General features: G+C 39.9%; 1 protein-coding gene across 1 annotated transcript; it reads left to right on the top strand.

The window, feature by feature from the left end:
* The first annotated feature begins 614 nt into the window (after nucleotides 1-614).
* On the top strand, nucleotides 615-19,996 carry LOC106960028 (N-terminal EF-hand calcium-binding protein 1-like). Its single transcript, XM_015052936.1, has 12 exons — nucleotides 615-1,071; nucleotides 5,845-5,869; nucleotides 10,778-10,886; nucleotides 12,016-12,041; nucleotides 12,241-12,338; nucleotides 15,894-16,152; nucleotides 16,225-16,304; nucleotides 17,046-17,099; nucleotides 17,593-17,705; nucleotides 17,878-17,955; nucleotides 18,105-18,196; nucleotides 18,982-19,996. The coding sequence occupies exons 1-12, from the start codon at nucleotides 955-957 to the stop codon at nucleotides 19,008-19,010; spliced, it is 1,080 nt and encodes a 359-aa protein (XP_014908422.1). The 5' UTR covers nucleotides 615-954; the 3' UTR covers nucleotides 19,011-19,996.
* Nucleotides 19,997-22,418: the final 2,422 nt, after the last annotated feature.

Below are 22,418 nucleotides of genomic sequence, written 5' to 3'. Positions count from 1 at the left end.
CCACTGAAAAGAAAAGCTCAATCTCAGACCATGTTTAATGTAATCTTCATTTAATCACGACAGCCTAATTTAAAACAGATGAGCGTGTGCGTGTGTGTGTGTGTGTGTGTGGTTTTTTTTAAACACTTTAAATATGGTGTACAACTTGTCATTGAGAGTTTAGTAATTTTATAGTTTTCAGGATTTAAAAATAAAGATGCTTTACAAGTTCTGGTCATATACAAAAAGATACTGATCAATACCGGTACATAGTGAGCAAATCATTTCTGTTTGTTAGAAAGACTAAAAAGGCAATGACTAGCGTATTCTTTATACATCAGAGACTGTCTTCATTAATTCTTTTTATTTAATTGATTTCCCCAAGTTTGAGTTTTTAGCAATCTGTGATAAACATCCACACAAAGTACATTTTTCAGACCCCACAAGATGACGCCCTGGGCGGACACCCATATCAGAAACCGCCAATGCCTCCAATATTCTGTTCCTGTCAGAAAGGCACATTCCTATGTGCCTGGATAGATATCCTAGTGCGCAGGTAGGATGTATTGATAAGAAATCGGCTGAATAAGCAGTATGTGACGAAGCATCGATGTGCGCATGCGCATTGCCACAAGGTAGGACGGATGAATGGATAGCACAGATAGTTAGAACGCAGGCAGATGGTATGGACTCCTGAATCAATGGTGCCTCCGGAGGCGGAGTTTTTGTTTTATTTTTTTATTTTCCCAATTCTGCTGCTACCGACTGGCAGACAGGGGGCAGCAAAAGGGTCCATCTCTCTCTGACTGGATCACACAGGACAAGCAGCAGCAGCAGCAACATCATCCTCATCAGCATCACTCACCAACCTCTGTCACAAGGACGAGCTCTTCATCTAGACGCGCACAAGAAACAGGACAATCTTTCTTTCTTTCTTTCTTTCCATAATCAGAAGCATAATATCGAAGCGTCAGGATGCTGGCCTGCACGGAGCTGATCACCATGTGTCTCCAGTCCGCCAAGCACGAGCACTTGAGAAAGCAGCAGGAGCTCGACTACAATCAGAACCAGGGCTTCGCTTTATTCCAGGACGTAAGTAAAACACATCAGATGTCACGGCGTTGGAAACACAGACGGGTTTGAGTTTGGGTTGGGGTCCTTATCGAAACGTGTCCAGCCTCTGTCCGTCTGCTGAGGTGTCGGTTCCTCACCGTACAGTACGCCCGACTCACTGTCCTTCACTCCTGTCTTTATGAATGGCTCTCACCGAGTTAAAACATTCACGCCACTATTACGTAAGAAAGGTGAGCGCGTTAAGAACAAACGCCTGTCCAACTCGGTCATCGAGGATACAGAGAACAATTGGCGTGCTAACGAGTTCAGCATCGTTATTCTTGTCAGGTTATTTTCGTGAAGATAAGAACCTGAATGGTGATTTTTTTTTTTTTTGCACCACCAAATCTGCTTGTAAGACATGTATGTTTTATGAGGAATCTCCCTAAAAAATAAATAAATAAATAAATAAATAAATAAATAAATAAATAAAGCTCCAACCGAGCTGCTTTTTGAAGGCAGACACGTTTTGAATTATTTATTCGGGTATAAACAGGATATCGCCACTAAGGAAATTTCTTGTTGCTCATCTGCTTAGTCCTCTGAAAGGTAGCCATTTAAAACCTTTTTATTGTATTTTACTTTATGCACCAAACAGTTTATCTGCCCCTTGCCATCAATCTTCAAACAGCTGACTTGCAGCAAAGTTAATTTAATTTCCCAAAGACACGGCTTCCAAATTTTATTCCTGTAAAGTTGATTTAATCTGTTTTAATTTACAGAATGCACCACGAGAGAGCCAACTGTTACCAGTGCATTTTCCCTTATACTCGCTAAAACCTCCCTCCTTTTTCTGTTATTTTAATTTAAGCCGATTTCAATTTAGTTACAGGATGCGCCACGAAAGATCCAAGTGTCTACCATCAGCATCATTTCCTATCTTTAGACTCTTGCTTGCTTGCTGTAAATGCAATTCACTTCCCTCGAGGTGGATTACTGCATATGAAAAGGAAATCAGTCTGCGGTGAATGTGCATTTGGTTTAAATGTATATTTTCAATCCCCATTGCAGTTCTTCACAACCATCTAAGCTTGCTAATAAACATGGGTTTTTCCTGTTGCATTTAGCAGACGCTTTCACGAAACCTGTTTCGTGTAGCTGTCCTGATCTCTTTAAGTTGCCACTCCAAAAATAATGGAATTGAGCTGCACTGGATAGATTTCCAATATTAAATCAACCTAGCACACACACACACACACACACACACACACACACACACACACACACACACACACACATGCACATATTTGCAGTATTTCACAGGGAACTGAGGCAAGTGTGAGGTTTTCTCCTGAGCTCCCAAAAGAGAGAAAAAATTGTTATTTTGTGTTGTTTTTTTCCCCCCCACCTCTTTGTGAAAAGACCTGCTAGTCTGTTTTGTTTTAATTACACGCACTGATTGGTTGTACCAACACTCTGGTATAAATCCTCTTTACATCCCTGAGATGAGATTTCTTTGGCTTATACTTTGCCTCTGCATTCTGTGCTTTACAATATGATTTACTACGAAAGCAGAAGAAAAGCTACTAAGCAAATCCGAGAGCCTATCCCCTCTTCTTTTGCTACTGTTTTTCTACATCTTCATAATTACAGTTTAAGCATGAAGTCTGCCTAACCCTCCAGTCAGGCGTCAAATAGTCCAATGAAATTGAATCTACCTCCCAGATTTCTTCTCTGGCTCGTGTTCACTTGTCCAAGCTTCCTGTTTGCTTTTCTGTCAGCTGCCTTGGGTGGGATGCGGTGTTGGAGCTCCTGTGGGGGGCTCTGACAGTGATAGGGCTTTCCACCTCCACCCAAACATCACCATAGCAGCTTGTCACTCCACAGGAGGCCGAGTGCAGCTGCAGATCATCTGCCAGCTGTAGCCCGAATCTGTCACAGAGCCACATTTCCAGTAGGTGATTACTGCGACTGTGACGCAGCGATCACATTCAGCCAGAATGAGAACGATGAAGTCAGTGGTCATTTTAATTGATTTTGCAGTTTGTTGAAAATGGAGAATTTGAACAAAAGTATTTCTTGAATAAGTTTTGATAGATCTTGAACCTTTTCGTAGTTTTTTTTCCACGTGTTTCACTGGGATTTAACGTGTCAGACCAACACAAACTGCCACATTAATGTTGTTTTTGTTTTATTATTTAAAAATAGCTCAAACATTTTGTTTTTAATACAATGTTGTAGAACCACCCAGACTGAAATCTGTGCTTAAAACTTCAGCATAGCTCAACCCCATTTGGCCGATAACATTCATGGTTTAATTTACTGTAAATCATCTTACAATTTCAAAGCAACTGACCATTATGTGTTGTTTTGAACCAGTTTGTTACAACCTGCAGAACAAACCGAGCATCTTTTCAGTGTAATCTGCCAACATGGAAGTTTTATGGGTGTTTCCCTTGTTTATATGTTAAACAAAAGAGATAAAAGTACAAATAAAATGTTTTTTTTTTAATTATTGAACATCTCATGCCTTCCTTTGTTTAAGCTTGATACTAATCATAAATTTTAATCTTGGCTCCTTTACTTTTCCTATATTGTGTGAGATGTTTTCAAATGGAACGCCATCTTTAAATCTTTAATCTTTTGTAGAGCTTCTAATCTAGGATCCCATTCTGTTGAATCCATCATTCAGAATAACCCCAAGTAACTTTTGACATTTAAGAGTTTAAAGAAACATATTCAAGATAAATTGTTTCCAAACACTTTAATTAAATAGGAAGATGACGTTATTGTTCACTGTGACAGAGCTTATGACATTTTAAGAACCTCAGTTTTGTGTAGGTCAGAAGTTAAAGTAATTCAACGCAGTGGCATAGAGTGTTTTATATAATTCAGCTCTCGCAATTATTGGTACCCTTGGTAATAGTTTATATAAAAGTCTTAAAATAAATGGTTGTTATGGAGACTTGCCAGCCCTAAGATGTGACTCCTCCCTTCAGTTCTGTAACAGTGAGGCTAAGCCTGGCCTTTTTGAAATTATTATTATTATTATTATTATTATTATGTTTGTTAAATATCGCTCTGTTATTTTTCACTTTTGATCAAAGTCCAAACAGAACCACCGATGAACCCCTATGGACACGCACTGCAGGTGTCTGTATCACATCATCAAGTATCTTCTTTATTTGTTTAGCATATATCTACATATTTCATGTTTATTTAACCGCATTGCTACTGTTGTAAACTGGAAGTAGGCTGAAGATAGTTTTGAAACCGATGAAATTGAAGGGTGTCGTGCTTTTTGAAGGCTCCCGTTTGATGATGAAATTAATCAACCCACCACTGATCTGTTCGGGTTCACTCAGAGTCACTGAGCAGAGAGGAAAAAAGCTGGAAATAAACACCCTCTTTGATCACACACACACACACACACACACGGACGCATTCACACTTGCACACTACGATCTAGCATCTATTTAGATTTAGTGTCCTGATATGTGTGAGGGAGGATTTTTTTTCTGGCCAAGTTCATAGCATGGATTAATGAACATGAAGCAATGCCACTTTTGAACTGGATGATCACAGAACTGTGGAGACATTTTGAAGCAGTGGGAACATGTTTAGTGTCGAGAGAGAAGAAAGCATCAGATGTATCCGTTTGAAGCTCTTCTGCATTGTATGAAAACGTCAGATTTTCTTTTCCTGCGATGTCTCACTTATTTTGGAGATGAAGATTTTTTGAGTCACTGAAATTATCTTATTTTCTGTTTGTGCATGTATGATGCAGTGTCGAAGATGAATGAGTATTTACGCTGTTGAGTTCTTGAGATCTTGGCTTGCCTATTCTTCTTTGCAAATTGTAGCTCAGATTATATTGAGACCCTCTGTGAAAGTCAATTTTGGTGTTTTGCTGCTGATTTTCAGTCGGACTTAGTTCTGGACTTTGACTGAACCACTCCACTTCTAAACTTCTTCTGACTTTCTTTCCACACTGATGCTTCTTGTCACTCCTTCTACTCCAGTTCTGTGGAGTGCATCGACTTATGGTTGCCATGTCAACCCACCTGAGCTGTGGATGTTGAGGGCTTGTGCAGAACCACTGTACTTATACTGAGACTGAATTACTCGCAAGAAAAAAGAACAGATTTACAAACTAGATGATTTCTTACAGTAAGTACTGAATTTCATTTAGAGCTACATATTAAACCGTTGGTCTATTACAATGCTTTAATATATCCCAAAGTTTGTGGTGGCAACAAAATAAAGTGTATTCTCCTATCATCAAGAAGCTTTTAAACTGAATTGAATTCATTTGATTTGTGCAGCGCATATTAATGAGCGTACAATATTGTTGTAAATACACCAGATGTAGCGTAGTCCCACAAAACAAACAACACAAAGCAAAACAATAAAAAATAAAAAATAATAATAACAGCATGAACAAAAAAATAATCAAAAGAATACAGTAAAAACAGCAAATAAAACCAAAAGATGGTTGATTAATCCAGTTATAAAACATCTTTATCTTTTAAGTGTCTGCCAGACAATATCTGTCATACCTAAAAGAAAAAGGACATTTCTAAAAGATGCCTAAGGTTCAATAATTGCAGTGCTGATTACTACTAACCAGACATTTTTTTTATGCTTTGTCTTAAATAAATGGAGCTATCTCTAATGGTGACAGGCCGTGTCTTCCAGCTCCTACATCCTTCAGCTTATATTTCAAGCCTGTGTCAAAGTATTTTTGATGCTTTTTCTGTGGTATGCAACTTGAAATTTTACTAATCCTTTTTTTTTTTTTTCCTCTTGCAGATTTTTCGTCGGGCGGACAAAAACGGTGAGTCCTGACCCAGTTGGACTGACAGGCAAAGAGATCCATAATATTTTAAAATAAGTTTGCATGCTAAAAACCTGTAGAAGAGCTTTGTTCAGAAGTGAAGCCTTTTTATTCCTTCTGTACGTGCCCTCGGTAGCCCTCCTCTTGCTCTCCATAATAACCAAGGTTCAGATCCAGAGCTGCAACGTTTTATTTATTTTTATTTTTTTTTTGATGTGACTGGCTTTGACCGGCTGAACCACAAGAGTTCAGCCTGCAGGCATCACTCGACGTTGAAGTGCTCCGCCAGAAGCAATGCGCTGCTTATGGCAGTGATAGGCAGGCGAACACAGAACTTTGCTAATATATATATATATATATATATATATATATATATTTTTTTTTGCATTTTCTCAACTTTATATTTCAATGTACTTAATAGACCATCACAAAGTGGTGCACAACTGTGAACTGGATGGAAAATGATATGTGGTATTAGGTTTGTTGTCCTGCTACAAGCTGAACTACTGACCCAGTTTTAAGACTTTTGCAGCCCCTTTGATTGGCATTTAGCTCCATCCATCTTTCCATTGTCTTCCATATCCTGCTAAAGAAAAATATTCTCAACAACACACCACGTCTTGCTGTTTGGGTATTTATTGTAAAAAAAAAAAAAAAAAATTAAAAAAGCCCCAGTTTGTGTCGTCACATCAAACCCGATAAAATCCTTTGAAGCTTGAAGCTTGTGAAACTTAAACGAATACTTCTGCAAGGCAATGTAGAGATAGAGCAGATAGGGCCAAAGAGCTGTATGCAAATTGTCACCAACGCTAATGCACAACATTTGGGGTCCCAGCAGAATTTTTAACTCCTAATGAAACCCGCCTGAGACTTTTTCCTTCTCCCATCTCACTCTTTGTTGCCACTTTGCTTCAGAGAATCGTCTCCTCCTCCTCATAGGAAAACACGGAGCGTTTAGCTCTCCGTAAAAAAAGCTGCGCTGACAAACCGGGAAATCTTTTCCCGCTTAATTTTTTATTCATGCGCTGCATCCTGCTTGTGGCGAAATGCAGAAAGGAGGCAAGTGATTAATGCTTGTGAGGCATCCACGAACTCCGTGCGCTTTTCCTCCGGAGAAATGCTGGATGTGTGTTGCGTAAGAGCGAGATTAATGATGCAACGCGCAGCTCGTTGAACGGGGTCGTCTGGGGCTCGCGTTTTAACGATACGGCATTGGATGTCGTTTGTGAATTATAGATGAAGAAAATAAAAGGTGCTTCTTTTTTTCCCACCAAGGCTTTTGTGTGCAGATGAAAGAAGATTTCATCTGCACACATTGATTTGAGTCCATGCCTAAAGTTTTCAGTTTAGGCAAATCAAGAATATGGTTTTAAAGTTTAGCACTCACACCAAGCTGTTTGTCAGTCCTTTTTGAAAAACAAAAAGGGAAATGTTCCTGCGTGTTTGAGGTTGTTATCATCAGTCTGCAGCAGAGCTCACTTTGTGTTTTCCTCTCTTTAAACTCAATGATCCTTGCACCCAAAGGATGCAAATAAACAGCCTTTCTAGTCAGAAGCTTGTGCGTAGGCCGCCATAATACGCCTGGAGTGCCATGCATTTATAATATAATAACAACTGGCTAACAGCTAACATACTAATATCCTCGCAGCCTTCATTAAAAGGCAGCAGTGAACTGTATGAGTGCAGCAACATAGAAAACACAAAGCTTCCACTCGGTGATCTTGCACAGAAATGAGTCTTTTTTTTTTTTTTGCTGATACGCGACAAGAGTAATGAGTGATATTATGATTTATTTTGACAGTCCTGCCCTGATTTATCATCCAGAAACAAAAACAAAAACAGGCACGAAAACCTGACAAGTCAATGATTAGGCTTTGAAATCAAAATCTCTAAACGAGGAGAGATGTGAGAGACGCTACGAAACACTTTCAGATGCTTTCTTAAAGTACAGCTTAAAAATATACCACTAAAATATCAGAGAGAACACCTAAGCAAAAGCAAGGGTTGCACAATAATAGGAAGACATGGCATTGCGATATTATTTGTAGATTATTGCTGTCCTTTTTTTTTTTTTTTAAAGTTACCCCAACATCCCCACCCCGTTCCCTGGGCTGTAGGATACAAAAATCTATGTCAGGTGTGAACATGAAGGTCAGTGGAAACCCGTTCTACTGACCAACTGGCCAGCAAAGTTTGAATACATCGCAGTTAAAGCGTTACAGCTTGACAAAAATAAACGTATTGCCCTCTCGCAGTCATTTCTGTTGCAGCGTTGCACCCACTAAAATGGCAAAGTGGACTGTGTTCTGCACATTCTGCAGCTCCGGCTTGGTGAGACATCAAAGCGTGGCCGAAAATGTCAGAAGAGGATACGTAAAGGGGCGAAAGCTTTATCGCGGCACTACGGTTGAGAAAATTGCACACTTAGAAAACAGATTTGTTCCCGGCACAGGTGAGATGTCTCAGTGCAGAAAGCGAACAACGAAAAAGGAGGTCTGAGTTCTCAGTTTCATTCTCCTGCTTCCCTGTTGTCTCCAGAGGAGGTTTAAGGCATTAAGAAGAAAAAGAAAGAAAATCCTCCCAGGACGCAGAAATGCTGCAGCTCCAGATGGCAGCAGATTAGATGCAAACTTTCTTAATCTCTTAAGGTTTTAGATTAACATAAACTGGAAAGGGTTTGTGGGAAGCTCAAATATATCTCGACTGCACTCTTCATTATTCTAACAGTGGGATTTGCTCTGCCTGTTGATTTATTTATTTTTTTTATATGCATCAGCACTGAAATGTCGCCTTTTATATTCTGCTAAGCAGGACAGGATGTGCATATTATATTGGTTGCCGATTAGCTGTGCAGGAACGCACAGTGCTGCAGTAGAGTGTCAGTTCCTTCTCTCTGAAGTCTCTGAAGCAACTCTGTTTATCAAACTCAAAAGCTGCATTCGATTTGCATTGAAGCTTCAGACTTCTTTACTCTTTAGCAACATGCACAGAAAGCCCTTAATATTTTCTTCGTAATACTCAAGACTAATAAAGTATTGACTGACTCCGATCCCCTGCTTTTGAAGTTAGGAACCGTATTGTGTTACATTTTTAATATTCTTCTGAATTATTCTGATGTATGTTCTGAATCGTTAGCGCTGCCTTTGTTGAAGCTTTGCACCCCCGGCCCTAAGGGAAGCGTGCAAGAGTTCCTTGAACAAAATAGCAAAAAGAGCTTTTTTTTAATTATTATTATTCAGTCAGGCCACACTTTGAGCTGCAGGTTTTATTCAGGGCGATGTGAGGCAGGTAGGTAATCCGCCGCGCCGCTGCTGCAGACAGTACTGTTAATTTCCCTAAAGATGCTCTGGTGCGTAGACACAAAGCTTCCCTCCGATTAGCTGCAGCAACATCAGCATGTTTTTGAAAGAGCAAGTCTCTCAGTCTGGCCAACTGTTTTCTGCCCCTTCTGAAGAATCGTGTTTTATGTCAAAAGAGTGGAGAAGGTGTGAAGAAGATGCATTATGAACACAAATCAGCAGAGTGAATATAAATCTAAATATGCCTGTTCAAATAACGAGTTTTTTGGGATGTAAAATATTTATATATTATATAATATGATAAATCATTTCCAAACCTCTAGATCCTCTATATCTGTTGAGTGACAAAAAAAGATTAAAAACTGAATGAACTAGATCACAAGTTATTTGTTTAAAGGTATGCCCACTAACCAGGTTATTGTAGCTTTTTTTTTTTCCCCCCGCTTGTGTGGGATGTGAAAAAGGTCTGGAAATGATTCGTCGTAGTCTCATCATTTCATTGAGGATTTATTTATGGACATTTAATATAGTTTATTTTCACTTTTTTTCCCCACTGCATTTGTGTAAAACTAATACATAAAATGTGAGGCTTTCTCTCCTCGCCTGGAAGATCTTTATGCAATCAAATACCTGTTAGCTAAAGCTATCAACCTATTTCTGCCATTGATGAACTCAAAAAGAAACAACTAAAATTTCTAAACATGAACATTTTTCCATTTTTGTTCAGTTAATAATTACCAAAAATGTTCCCACAAAAAGCAAACTTCTAACAACACAATATAACTCCAAGTAAATCAAACTTCTGTGAAATCAAACTGTCCACTTAGGAAGCAACACATTGATGATTTTTGTGTGATTTTGTTGTCAGCACATTCAACTTTGTACAGAACAAAGTATTCAATGAGAATATTTCATTCATTCAGATCTAGGATGTGTTATTTGAGTGTTCCCTTTATTTTTTTGAGAAGTGTATAAGACTTTTGATCAATTTACAGCCAAAGAGAGAAGAGTCACCCTGAGGCGAGCCAGCAGTTAATCAGCACCACTTCTTAATTTTCCCCGCCCTCTCGGGTCAGAACAGACTGCACGTTCGCGCTCACCGCTTGTTAATGTTTGCCGTTTTTGGCGACATTTCTCAACAGAACGTGGCTGCCTGGTTCTGACCGATAACTCGCGTGTTCGTGCAGCTCCGGGTTTCTGCCGGAGCTCCGATCGAAAAGAAACCGTGAACGCTTGTGTAACGTGCCATCTGAGCTGCTCTGTATTTTAGGCGTCTTATCGGGTGCGAAACCAAAAACCAATGTTCCGCCTCTGAAGGAGTTGGATGATGAGTCAGAGATGCAACAGACTGTATTTACTCCTACATGATGTGGAACATGAAATAACGAGAGAAATTAAGATCAATCTCTCCATGCAGGTTCATCTCCCAGCTGCAGCTATTCACTCGGGCTGAATTGTGTTCTTTTTTTTTTTTTTTTTTTTCCCCCCCCAACACAAAATGTCTTACATCATGGGATTAACGAGTGTATCTCAGAAAGTGGCGCTGCTAACTGAGTAAAGCTGCTGAGGCCTCATTATAAAGACAGTCTGGTTGTTGGTCTTCTTGCAGACGATGGGAAGCTGTCCATGGAGGAGTTCCAGTCCTACTTCGCTGACGGCGTCCTCACTGATGAGCAGATGCAGGAGCTGTATTACTCCATCGACAGGCAGCAGACAGAGTAAGCTCTCCCAGCTCTCCTTTTCAGGATCTCGTCCAGCTCTTCTGCTTTTTGCTTCTCTATTTTTTTATTTTTTCATTTATTTATTTTGCTGTGTGTCTGCAAGACTTTAATTCCTCACTTCACCAAGGAATATCCACAGAGAGCTCTACATTCTGGGGTGATTATTTAAAATGCAGTGTGAAGAATGCAAACATAAAAACACAAATACAAAGATTTCATCAGAATGTTCCCCAGTTTCACTCTCTGTTGCGAATAAGAAAACTGCACAAGATGAGCAATTTATCGCTCCGGCTGTGCAACAATCTATCCAACTAGTTTGCAAGTGGTTGGCGATTACGCCCCAGTTCAAGGCCACATGACTGCATCGGCTCATAATCGCTACTTCCTGATGACACACAGAGGGTTTTCTCTCATGACTTATTAAAAAAAAATCACATATAGTGAAGTAGACGCTGTGAGGAAACATTAAGATGATAACAAAGGAAAACTGAGGACACAGTGAGTTTGCGCAAAGTCGGAAATGGACTGAGAGAGATGAGATCACTTCACACAGATGAAATCCAGGAGTCACGAGGCCATTAGCAGGAGCCGCAGTGGCTGTCAGCCTGAAACGACCCAAGGAGCAGCTCATTATTTTTGACAGAAATGTTCAAAAATACAGATGAGCGGCCGATTATAAAGAGGTAGAGAGACTTCCTCTTCACATGACACTTTTGGGACACCGTTGGGTAGCTTATTCTGACACTAATAGTGAGTAAAACACCGCAGATTCACAGCATTTAGATAAAATAGTTTGGGTTTTTTTTTTTTACTGTACACAGAAAATAGATATTTAATCCTACTGATTCTGACGTAACATTTATTTTAGCAGTCCTCCTGATGGTATCTGTAAAATATCTTTTTATGGCGATTGTGTTTTTGATGCACAGACTCGAGGCAAAAATACTTTCTTTTGAGGGGTTTCAGATTCAGATTTATTCAAGTCCCCAAATGGGCAATTAATGTTACAGCAAGTATGTGATTATAAAAGGGCCTGTTTGAAGTCTTCCTCGTTTAATCTTCGTCTCACTGATTACAGAACTTATAAAAAAGTGTTTCTAAGTTTCATCTCCTGATCTTCCCACAGCAACCTGGACATAGACAAGCTCTCAGGTAATGATGCCTCTTCACCTTCTCGTAACAACATTGACAAACTATTTTAAATGTTGCCGACTTGAGTGTCGCTGCGTTGCTAATCGTAACTAGTCAGCTAATCTCTATTTGAGAGCTAATCAGCCGAGCCAGTGCTGCTGTGTTTTTGTTCCTGTTTGAAATGCCACTGATAGGCTAATCACAGTGTTTTGTCCCACAGCGTACTTCACTCCTCACCTGGGGGAATATGTCAACGTCCTGTCTGCGCTGGAAAAGCTGAACGTGGCCATTTTAAAGGCCATGGATAAAACTAAAGAGGTAGGTGATTAAAGCTTCTGTCTTCCCTGTCACATCTTGACAGAAACAAAACACAGCAGCTTTCAGGATGTCCATCGGCGTCCTCCGTCTCTGGAAGCTGCTCATTGGTGCCCCACTTGTCAGCTTCGTGCAGCCTACCATGACTCGCTTGATCTGTTATTTAGTCTGCACCTCTTTTCCCAAGTGACAATACTTTCAAACATGAGCTGTAGTATGATTGGCAAAATGTGCAGCTTTATCTAGTGCAGAGGATCTAGTTTATATATTTTGGATCAACATTATTAGATTATTTTTCTTCTTTTGCTCTTTCCTTTGGTTTGTTATTTTGTTTGGATTTCATTTTAATTCATGTAAAGCACTTTGAATTGGCTTGTTGCTGAAAACGTGCCATATAAATAAAATTACCTTACCTTTAGATCTCCTCATTATCAGGTCCATTAGAGGGAAAACACAGACAACAAATGCTGCGAAACTGTTAAATACATTGTATAATATTTGACATGAGGGACATCAGCACATTCCTCTTTGAGTTTAAACATTCATCAAATCTGATGCAAGTTTCCACATATTCCGAATTATCATTATTTAGCCTTTCTAGTTTAAAGCAACTCTAAGAAGCAACTATTTTTTTCTTCCACCAGTCAGAACTCCATCATCACATTGTTGTGTTTACTGTTAATCCAGTCTTTGTTTTAACTTCTCATTCAGCTGTAAAATCAAGAAAACATTGTTTCCCATTCATTTTCAAGGTATAACACCTTTTTTTTTTTTTTTTACAAGACTTGGTATGTAATAAAATCTCCAGCCTCGGTTTCTGTTCGATGCTAATTAGTTTCTCATGAAATCCTGCTGAGGAGGATACGAACACGTCGTATATTCCATGAGATGAAGCGGTGGATTTGTGCGTCTGCCCATTGAGAGAGCTGTAATCATCTGGGTTAAGGTGCAGTCAGAAAAGATTAGCATCAGAGAACTTTTCCCAAAGACGTAATCAATAGCTAAGCCCGGTTTGCATTGATGCTCAGCAGCCCTCTGTGCAGAGCCAGTTAGCGAGTAATTTTAGTACTTGGCACAGGAGGAGAGTCATGTTCGGATGGAGAATAGACAGATGCTCTCGGCTGTTATAATGAGGTGTTTTTTCTTTTTTTTTCATCCAGTGTTATGCAGCAGTTTATTTTCACTGCAGAGGATGCGGGGTAACAGGGAATTATAGATGATAATTACCAAAGACAACCCGCACGAACGCTTCAGCCGAACTGACGTCAAATTTCCTCTGAAGAAACGGACCACAGACCTGTGGCCATGTCTGAACTTCCTTCTCCTCTTGTATTCTGATTGTATCTTCTTTTTTTTTTAACCTTGAGAGGTTATTTTCCCCCCCCCCCCCCCCTCTTTGCCTCTTCTCCCATCTCTCTACATCTCCAACATGGTCTCCTTGTCTGGCAGCGTTTTTTCCTCTTCCAAGCCGTCTTACATCTCATGCATTTTTCATGTTGCTGATAGTTGGTCAGAAAGTTTTTTTTTTTTTTCTTTAGCCCTGAGGGGAAGAGCTTATTTTTAGTCTTTTTAAGGTCAGAGTTGTTGAAGAAAGACTTTGAGGCACCTCCAGGATATGCCCTACCTTTTGCCCTACCTCTGGGCAAAAGCCTAGGATTTGAACTCAGGACCTTATTTCTGCGAGGCAGCAGTGCTAGCAGCTGCTAAGCCTGTACTAAAGCTGAGCACTGGGGATAGGCAATAGGCATTAGCCGTCTGCTCAACAAACCTGCGAGGACTTAGTTGGTAAAATAAACAAATTAATTTATAACTTCAGATGTGCTAAGATACCAGCAGGCATTTTTTTGCATTTTAGAAAAGTATATAGAATAAAATCTTTATGATTGTTTATTTGTTGTGTAAAGCTGATATTTCCTCCTTGATGCAGCTGCTCACTTGTTTCAAAATGATACGGAGGAGAAAAGCAGGAAAGAACAAAAGTCCGTCGTTCAGGTGCCGTTGCTTTGTCACCGCTGAGACAGACGAGTACGTAGGTTTTAACAATCATTTTTCAAACAGTTCTGCAACATTTGTTTTTTTTGGGTTTTTTTCCCCTTTAAACACAATTTTGTTGCACCACGGGCTGCAAGTGAAAATGATGAGGTTCATTACTTGACAAAAACTGTGCCGGGAAAAATGTATTATCTACTGAAACAGCCTTTTCATTGGAGCTTCATAAAATCCCACTGAGATCTTGTGTTTCCTTATGGGATAAATCTATAAAATCTTGCTGGCTTTGCATTCCTAAATCGTGGGTAATCTTAAAAAATATTTCATTGTTAGAGTTCAGTCTCAAGTCATTTGCAGCTTTGGGTATTTTTTCTAGGATTGCCCTGCAGCTCTGTTAATTATCTTTACCATTATACTTCTGAAGACAAAATATTCCCATATCGGTGACGTGTCCACCATGTTTGATGTCAGCCACGGTGCACTCAGGCAACAAGTGAGCTGTTGGTTTTCTCTCATAATTAGTGTTTTGCACACAGAACAAAATGTTCCTTTATCCTTCAGAGTTTTCATGGCCCTCTTTCCTTCTTCCCTCATTAACGCTCTCCTGTCTGTCGGGTTAGGTGGGCGGCCATGTCCATCGGCAGGAAAGCAGAGCCAAGATCCTTTTGTTTACTGGATTGGACCAATAATCTTTAAACGTGTCCACATCTTCTCCCCCGACCCGTCTTCTGTGTTCCTTGGTGTTCATGTTGCTGTTTGCTCACAAATGTGCTCAAAGGTTAAATTACCCGCAGACATCCACCCTATTCACTTTTTTTTGGTGACTTCTAAAGCAATTGTTTGAACAGGATTTTGTGTTAAGGCATCACAATAAAGGGGGAATAAAGACACTTTTGCATTATTTAGCTTCCAGTTCATTGGAAGCTTTGTGTTTACATGGTCTATTACATGAAATCCCAAGGTACATTACATTTTTTGGAATATTTCACAAACGTTCAGTGGATATAAGTAGTTTCCAGTGGATCTGTATTTAAATATATGAGCTGTTATCGACCTTTTGTACAGTTTTCTTTATACAAGCATTTAGGTGCTAGCTATATATATATTTTTTTTATTCCATCAGTTAAATATTAAAGTACATGAAACATGAAATGGAATGATACTGACTCTTTTTGAAGTGAGTTATCACATTAACTGTCTTGCCCTGGCACTGAAACATAAAATCTCTCTAAAGATTTTACTGGGAATCAGTTCAGAAGTCAGTGCTGCCCAGTTCAAGGCATTTTCTTCAAATGCAGCTTCCCCACAGTTGGTTGCATTTTATCTTTGAAATATTAAGTTAATGTCCTTGAGCTGAATTATTCCCTTGATTTAATCACATCAATTTGTGATGATGGCAGGAGAGCAGCCAGAAATGTGTTGTTGATGTAAGAAAAGTGTGTCCTTTTTTCATTTGGGATTCACCATAATTGTATGTTTAAAGATAAAACTTACAAATTCGATGCTGCAAGGCTGTAGCTTTTTCTTGTATTTGTTTCGTCGATAATAAAAGGTCGCCTTACCTTTTAGGAGTATCAAGGCTCATCAGTGCTTGGTCAGTTTGTCACTCGCTTCCTGCTGAGGGAAACCACCTCCCAGCTTCAGTCCCTGCAGTTCTCCCTGGACTGTGCCACGGAGGCTGTCCATGACCACGGCTGCACAGGGAGGAGGACGGTGAAGAAACCCGAGGACCTCCCCATCCAGAGGGTCGCCAAGCGGCCCAGCCGTCGCATCCAGAAGAACATGTGTCTCTCTCCCACGGACCCCTACTCCGGCATGCTCACCACAGGTGAAACATGAGAGAAAGGGAACGGACCGAGACAGGTTGGCTGCTGTGCTAATGCTCTGTTTCTGGCGTCAGGGGTAAGCGTGGAGCCGGACAACCACTGGGGCTCCCAGATTAACCAGCTGGAGGAGCTCATGGACAAACTGGACTGTGAGGTTGGTGGGAAAATCAGCTCTTTTCAGAGTTTATATTGCAGTGTTTTTCTTGTCTTCTCGTAGCAAGAGCTTCATTCTGTATTTGGCACCGTTCTATTTTAAGACGCCTAACAAGTTGATCTTTTATGTCGCTACTGAAACGTGGCAGGAAGCAGTCGCATGAAAATCAGCTTGAGCATTTGGTTGCAACGTTTCTGGAGTTTCTCCATTAAGCCGGAGAGTTAAATGTGCCAGAAAGGCGTTAAGTTTCAGCCCAAAGCTGCGTTGGAGGAGGAAAAAAAATTCAACGCAAGCTGTGTTGTTACCAATAACAATGTTAGAGAATCTTTTTTATTTTTTCAGATGCAAAGTTTATCTTCAAAACATCTGACATCCGAGATGCTGCCAAAATACATTTACAATGACATATACAAACATGCCAAGCTGATTTTTTTTTTTTGTATATGAGCGCCAGTCTGGCGAGATGAAATGGAAAGCCGATTGAAGATTTAAGAGAAAAAAGCTTTGCAGTGCTAATTTATAATTTTTTTTGTTGCGCCCGTTTAAAACTTAGATAAGATTTTAGAGCACAGATATCAGAATTATTGCACTCGCCCTCCAGCATGGTAATAATGGCATTGCAGAGCTCTGCTGTGCACTGGAGAATTTTAACATAATTCACTGGAGGGCTGATGTGAATTGTGTGAAATCTGTGTTTTTGCATGACACAACATGAAGAAAAACGTTTTTCTCCATTTTCAGAGTCCACGTCTCGAACCGCTTAACGAAGACACTTTGGCAGGAACATATAAATCGGTGAGTCTTTAACATCTGCAGAGCAATATCTGTTAGATTTTTAAGTGTAGCACTTTTTTTTTTTTTGCTTTCTAATGATACACCAAATAAAAGTTAAACGGTTATGAAAGTTCTGGCAATTTCCAGCCATTTTTCCTTTTGTAAGATAAACAAAATAAAAGAAATGGACGACTTACTGGAGATTATGAAGAAAAAGCGAAATCTGTTTGCCCAAGATATTGGTCTGGTGTAGCAGCTGTCCTTCAAAAAAGTGACCCAGACAAAAATATGAGCACATCTCAGGTAAACAGTGAACTAAGGTTAGAAAGTCCGTCAGGCTGAAAGACTGAGAGTCTCGATATGAAAGAGAACAACTTGAAAAATCAATTGTTGCCAATCATCAATGAGGAAGTCATTTTTAATGTGAGGATTTTCTCAGTTTCTACCACATTTGATCACCTTTCATTGTTTGTTGACATCTTTTTTTTTTGTTTGTTTTCAATATTCTCCTCAGAACATTCTTCTGGTTCAGAGGCAGATGTCTGTGAAGGAGAGAGACGTGGAGCAATTTCAGCAAGCTCTCAAAATCTACACAGATGCCACCAGCAGCCAGCTTAACAACCTACAGTATGTCCTCCTTTCTGCGTCTGTGCTGTTTTCGCCTCAGGATCTCTCTCTGTGATTTCATGCATTCATTTCCAACTGCTTCAGTCCTCAAAGATATACAACCCAGAACCACTCCCACTGCCCTCATTCTCTCTCTCTCTTTTTTTTTTCTTTCTATTCTTGTTGTCAACAGCGTTTCAGTCCAAAACCTGCCAGACAGATCATGCTTCATCATGTATGAGTTCTGGCAGGATCGTCTCTCCTGGATGAGGTACTGTGTGCTCCCTTTTTTTTTTTTTTTTTTTTTAATTTCCAGTTGGACTATACAAACATTTTCCAAGCGCACAGAGCTGCTAGTAAATTCACTTTGAAGTACACGACTGATAGTTTTCATCTTTGTTTTTTGTTTTTTTTTCCCAGCTATCTGCAGTCGTCCATCAGCAAAACCTTTCAGCGCTGCATCATCGACTCGCTGGAAGAGCCAGAAATAGTCTCCACTATGCTTCTCCCAGGTACAAACTGGCAAAAGAAATCTCTGCTTTACTGAAAGAAACCATACAGATTGTGGGTAAAAAAGGCTTAGTTTATGTTCATTAAATTATTATTAAATTAGTTGACTCCTAGCAATCAGCAAATCACTGCTAGCGGAAAAAAAAACACAGTTCATGTTGGGACTTAGATGTTATGTTGGCTTTGTCAAAGGACCTAAATGTGAAGGGTGGTTGAAGTCGACCCTGAAGTGAGGTGCTGGCATCACAGTGGCAGTCAACGTTTTGGATCTTTACTGTAAACTCATGAAACCAAAGCCGGGAACGAAAAGATATGTCGATTTAAGCCCCACTCACACCAACCTTCTTTAATTGAACTCTCGTGAACGTGCAACTACACTTTTCTCTGGCTAGAAGAAAAAAAACTCTAATCTCCGTAAGCTTCAGGTGAACACCTGAACGCCGGGGATTATGGGTAATCACAAGCAAAACAAAGTGCCTGTAAATGATTACAAGGAAAAACGACTCACTGCCACATCGAGGGAGGATGAGGTAGAAGCTCTGATACGGTCCGATAAAGGCTTGTCACAGTTTACAGGAAGAATGATCGTTTTTCAAGATAATCAGCATAAACATGCAGTTTGTGGTATTCCCTCAAACAGAAGAACAATGTGCCGCATTTTTATCCCAATATCCAAATAATGTAGAACATCGTGGTTACTGTACACAGGTTAGCTTTAGAAGATTGTCGTTCTGCCTGTTGCGAGGTGTTTTCTCATTATTGTTCAACGCATTGCTTCATTTTCCAGCTTCCTGGTGGATCATGAACAACAATTGAACGAACACAGCTGCTCAAAACACAGTGGAAGCAGAAGAAGGAAGAAACCTCCTCTGCGTCCTTTTGGTTCGAAACCAACTTTTCTTTTTTTTTCCTTTTCTGGCATGACTGGGATTGCTTTTGTAACATTTTCAGTTTTAAGAAAAAGGGACAGCCGAGAAAAATGTGCAATACTATGACGCAAACAACAATCTCAGATTGCAAAAACAAAACAAAACAAAAAAGAGGTAAACCAATGTTTAACTGGGGAATCAAAAGCCTAACGCTCATTTCAGACTCACTGGCACATTTCAATCTACTTACCTTTTTGAAACACAAGAGAGAGGATTAAAACAGGATGTGCATGACTTCTTTTTTCTCTGAATGCTTGTTTCCTTTTTTTTTCTCAGAGTTGCATCTTGCAGTAGATAGATATGACAGCAATGGCACAATAAAGAAAAAAGAGACGCAAAAATAAAATCTTACCTGTCCATCCACTGCTGTTTCCTTCACACTTAGAGAAACACACACACACACACACACACACACACACACACACACACACACACAAAAAGATCTCGCGCTTTGGTGTTCTCCTTGTGCTGTTGTGCGTTGTTGTCTCCTTCCAAAGTTTCGCTCCCAGACATCCTTTATACACATAGGTCAGACAGCCATCCCATAGGACAACAGCTATTGAATAACTACGACCTGTATCTGAACATTTATCATCTGTGTCACTCTTGCACTTTAATAAATATATCTATATGGAACATGAACATTATTGTGGAGAATGAAATGTGTTTATTTTTTATTATTTTTATTTTGATCGTCTCTTTGTAAAATGTAAAATCTATCCGCTGTTATGAAAAAGCTAAGAGAGATACTAGTGGAGAACAAGCCACCAAGATAATCACACAGTTTGAGTGTATCGTTACTCTCAACGTTAAATAAGTAAAAAGCCATTACTCTACATACGTAGTGTGTTGCCAACAGAATTTAGACGTTAAGAAGTAAGAAATCTTTATTTTGGGAATACTGCTGGACCTGTTCTGTGTCTCAATATGCTAGAAAGAACGAACCCCAGTTTGTGTACAGTAGATAAAAGCCGTAGGGCTGATGATGTAACTGTGGTATAACTCTGGTGTATGTACATTGAATTAGTATGTAAAAGTTGAGGTTTAATATGGGGAATAAACATGACCACTCATTTACTTGGAGTGTTTATCATTTCTTTTGTGTTTTATATCGATTCTGTTTTTTTTTGTTGTTGTTTTTTTTGTCTGGCATGAATTAAAGTTTAAATGAAAGACAGGACCAATTCGTTTCCTCTGTTTTTTTATGTGACTAAATTAATGTGAAACTACCAGCAAATTCACAGATAAAAATGGAAATCATTTTGTTTCGGTTGTCTGAAATAATGTGCCAATATGGGCTCCCTGTTTCACCAGCCGGAAACTTTGACCAACTTCTGGAAAGTAATTGAACTCCTTTAAACAATGACGGGTCTATTCCATAACTCTGACAATTTTCGGGTTTTCAAAGCCGACGTGCACCTGGAGGCATTTCGCTCAGTTAAAAGAAAAAAAAAAAAAAGAAGAAAAACAACCCTTCAACTATCTGACAAAGAGGCGCTTCACACGGTTTTATTGTAAATTCAAGGCAGGTTGTGTGGGTCTTGAGTGCGTGAGAAAGACATATTTTTTTTATTAGGATAAGACATGATAGCAATTTTGACATACTTTGATTTCTGATGAGAAGAAAAGGATCAAATGACATTTTTCTCAATATTATGTCATATTTGTGAATGTGTTTATGTCTGGACCATCGCATCACACTTTTATGGCTTTAGAAATAAAATTTACATCAGTGACTCAAACTTTTTAACTATCACCTCCCTTTTCACAACTAAGTTTCAGAACTAAGACCTAAGTTTTGCATTTTGTGTGTGTGTGTGTGTGTGTGTGTGTGTGTGTCTGTGTGTGTGTGTGTGTGTGTGTGTGTCACCAAACATAAAGAAAGAACAAACACAAACCAAAAAGTAGTCAGAATCCAAAAATTCAAAAACTCCAACACAAACTGTAAATCCAAAATGGCTGATGTAAAATAAGGAAATAGCTGCGATTAAGGACAGATTACTTCAACTTCTGGTAGTTCACACAGTTGCATTCACTGTTTGGAAAAAAAAAATGTAGGTAACACATTAGAGTCATAGTATAGCCTCCAGTAACACCAATTAACACACAGGATAATGATCTGATCTATAGCAGCAGACGGGCTTAAGTCAGTTTAAATAAGGTTTGTCTTAATGAAATCAATGATAGCTACGCTTCAGGGGAAAGGGTGAGACGACCCCTAATCAGGATTGGCTCTACAGGTGGAGGCCGCTGATAGTCCCCCCCCGCCCCCCCTAGTTTTACATTTGGCTTGTGTCATCGTCGCTACTGATAGCCCGAGGCAACACATAGACCCATCAAAGGTTACACAGGTCTTCCAGGATTTCACAAAACTGTTTCCATTTCCAGGAGGTTTGCTGCGTCTCCCAGCATGGAATAGATTCCAGGAGACGGGCTGCAGAGCGCTGTCACTGCCGGCCTACAAAACGACCTCCAGCAGTCCTGAATGTCTGACCTCACACTCAAAAAACACAGGTTTCTGCTCAACACAGTGGAACTGGATTCGTATTTACCATGGAAACCCATCTTCGCTGCTTATGTCCGGCCTTTTTCACAGTTTAGAGCAGGTTTACCCCGCTCACATGCAACTGATGTGAAATGGTCTGGTGCAGTGACAGAGATCATTATGCTGCTTGAATCATCATTCATGACCGGTTTGGTGGTGAGTGAGTCACAATCTGAGGAGGCATATCCACGCAGGAACGCACACACACACACACACACACGCACGCACGCACGCACGCACGCACGCACGCACGCACACACACACACACACATGCACAGCTCTCTACATGCTTGGCAACAGCACCCTGACAGACCAAGAGCAGGTGGAGTGGGTCCTGTCCTCCCCGTGCTCAACATGTTCACCTTCATGTGGTGAGAGCATGCAGGCCAGTTCCTGGAAGACGAAGGTGTTGATGCCACTGAAACGGCACATATTTGAGCAAGTATCTATAATTCAGACTTTGTATGCGTTAGAGAACATTTCCAGCAACTTCTGTTTTTTGTGTCATGAAACTTGCGCTTTGTTTTTTCCGTCCACTCTGTGAAAAATGAAGCAACTAAAATCTAAAGATTAACATGATTTCTAAGCTGATGATGAATGTCTGTGAGCTCCTGAAATGTGCTGCTGTACACATCGATATGACATCAGTGGGTTGGGGTGGTAACATTTCAATGCTTGGAGTTCCTCCGTGTGATGGCGTAGACTGCTGAAAGGGTCAGACGAGGTGAGACGTGTTTGATTGGCTTGGGA

This window comes from Poecilia latipinna, unplaced genomic scaffold (genome assembly GCF_001443285.1).
Source record: "Poecilia latipinna isolate Pla-1442-1.1 unplaced genomic scaffold, P_latipinna-1.0 Scaffold1147, whole genome shotgun sequence".
NCBI lineage: Eukaryota > Metazoa > Chordata > Actinopteri > Cyprinodontiformes > Poeciliidae > Poecilia > Poecilia latipinna.
Note: the sequence above shows the minus strand (reverse complement) of the source record. Positions and strands in the feature narration are given on the sequence as shown.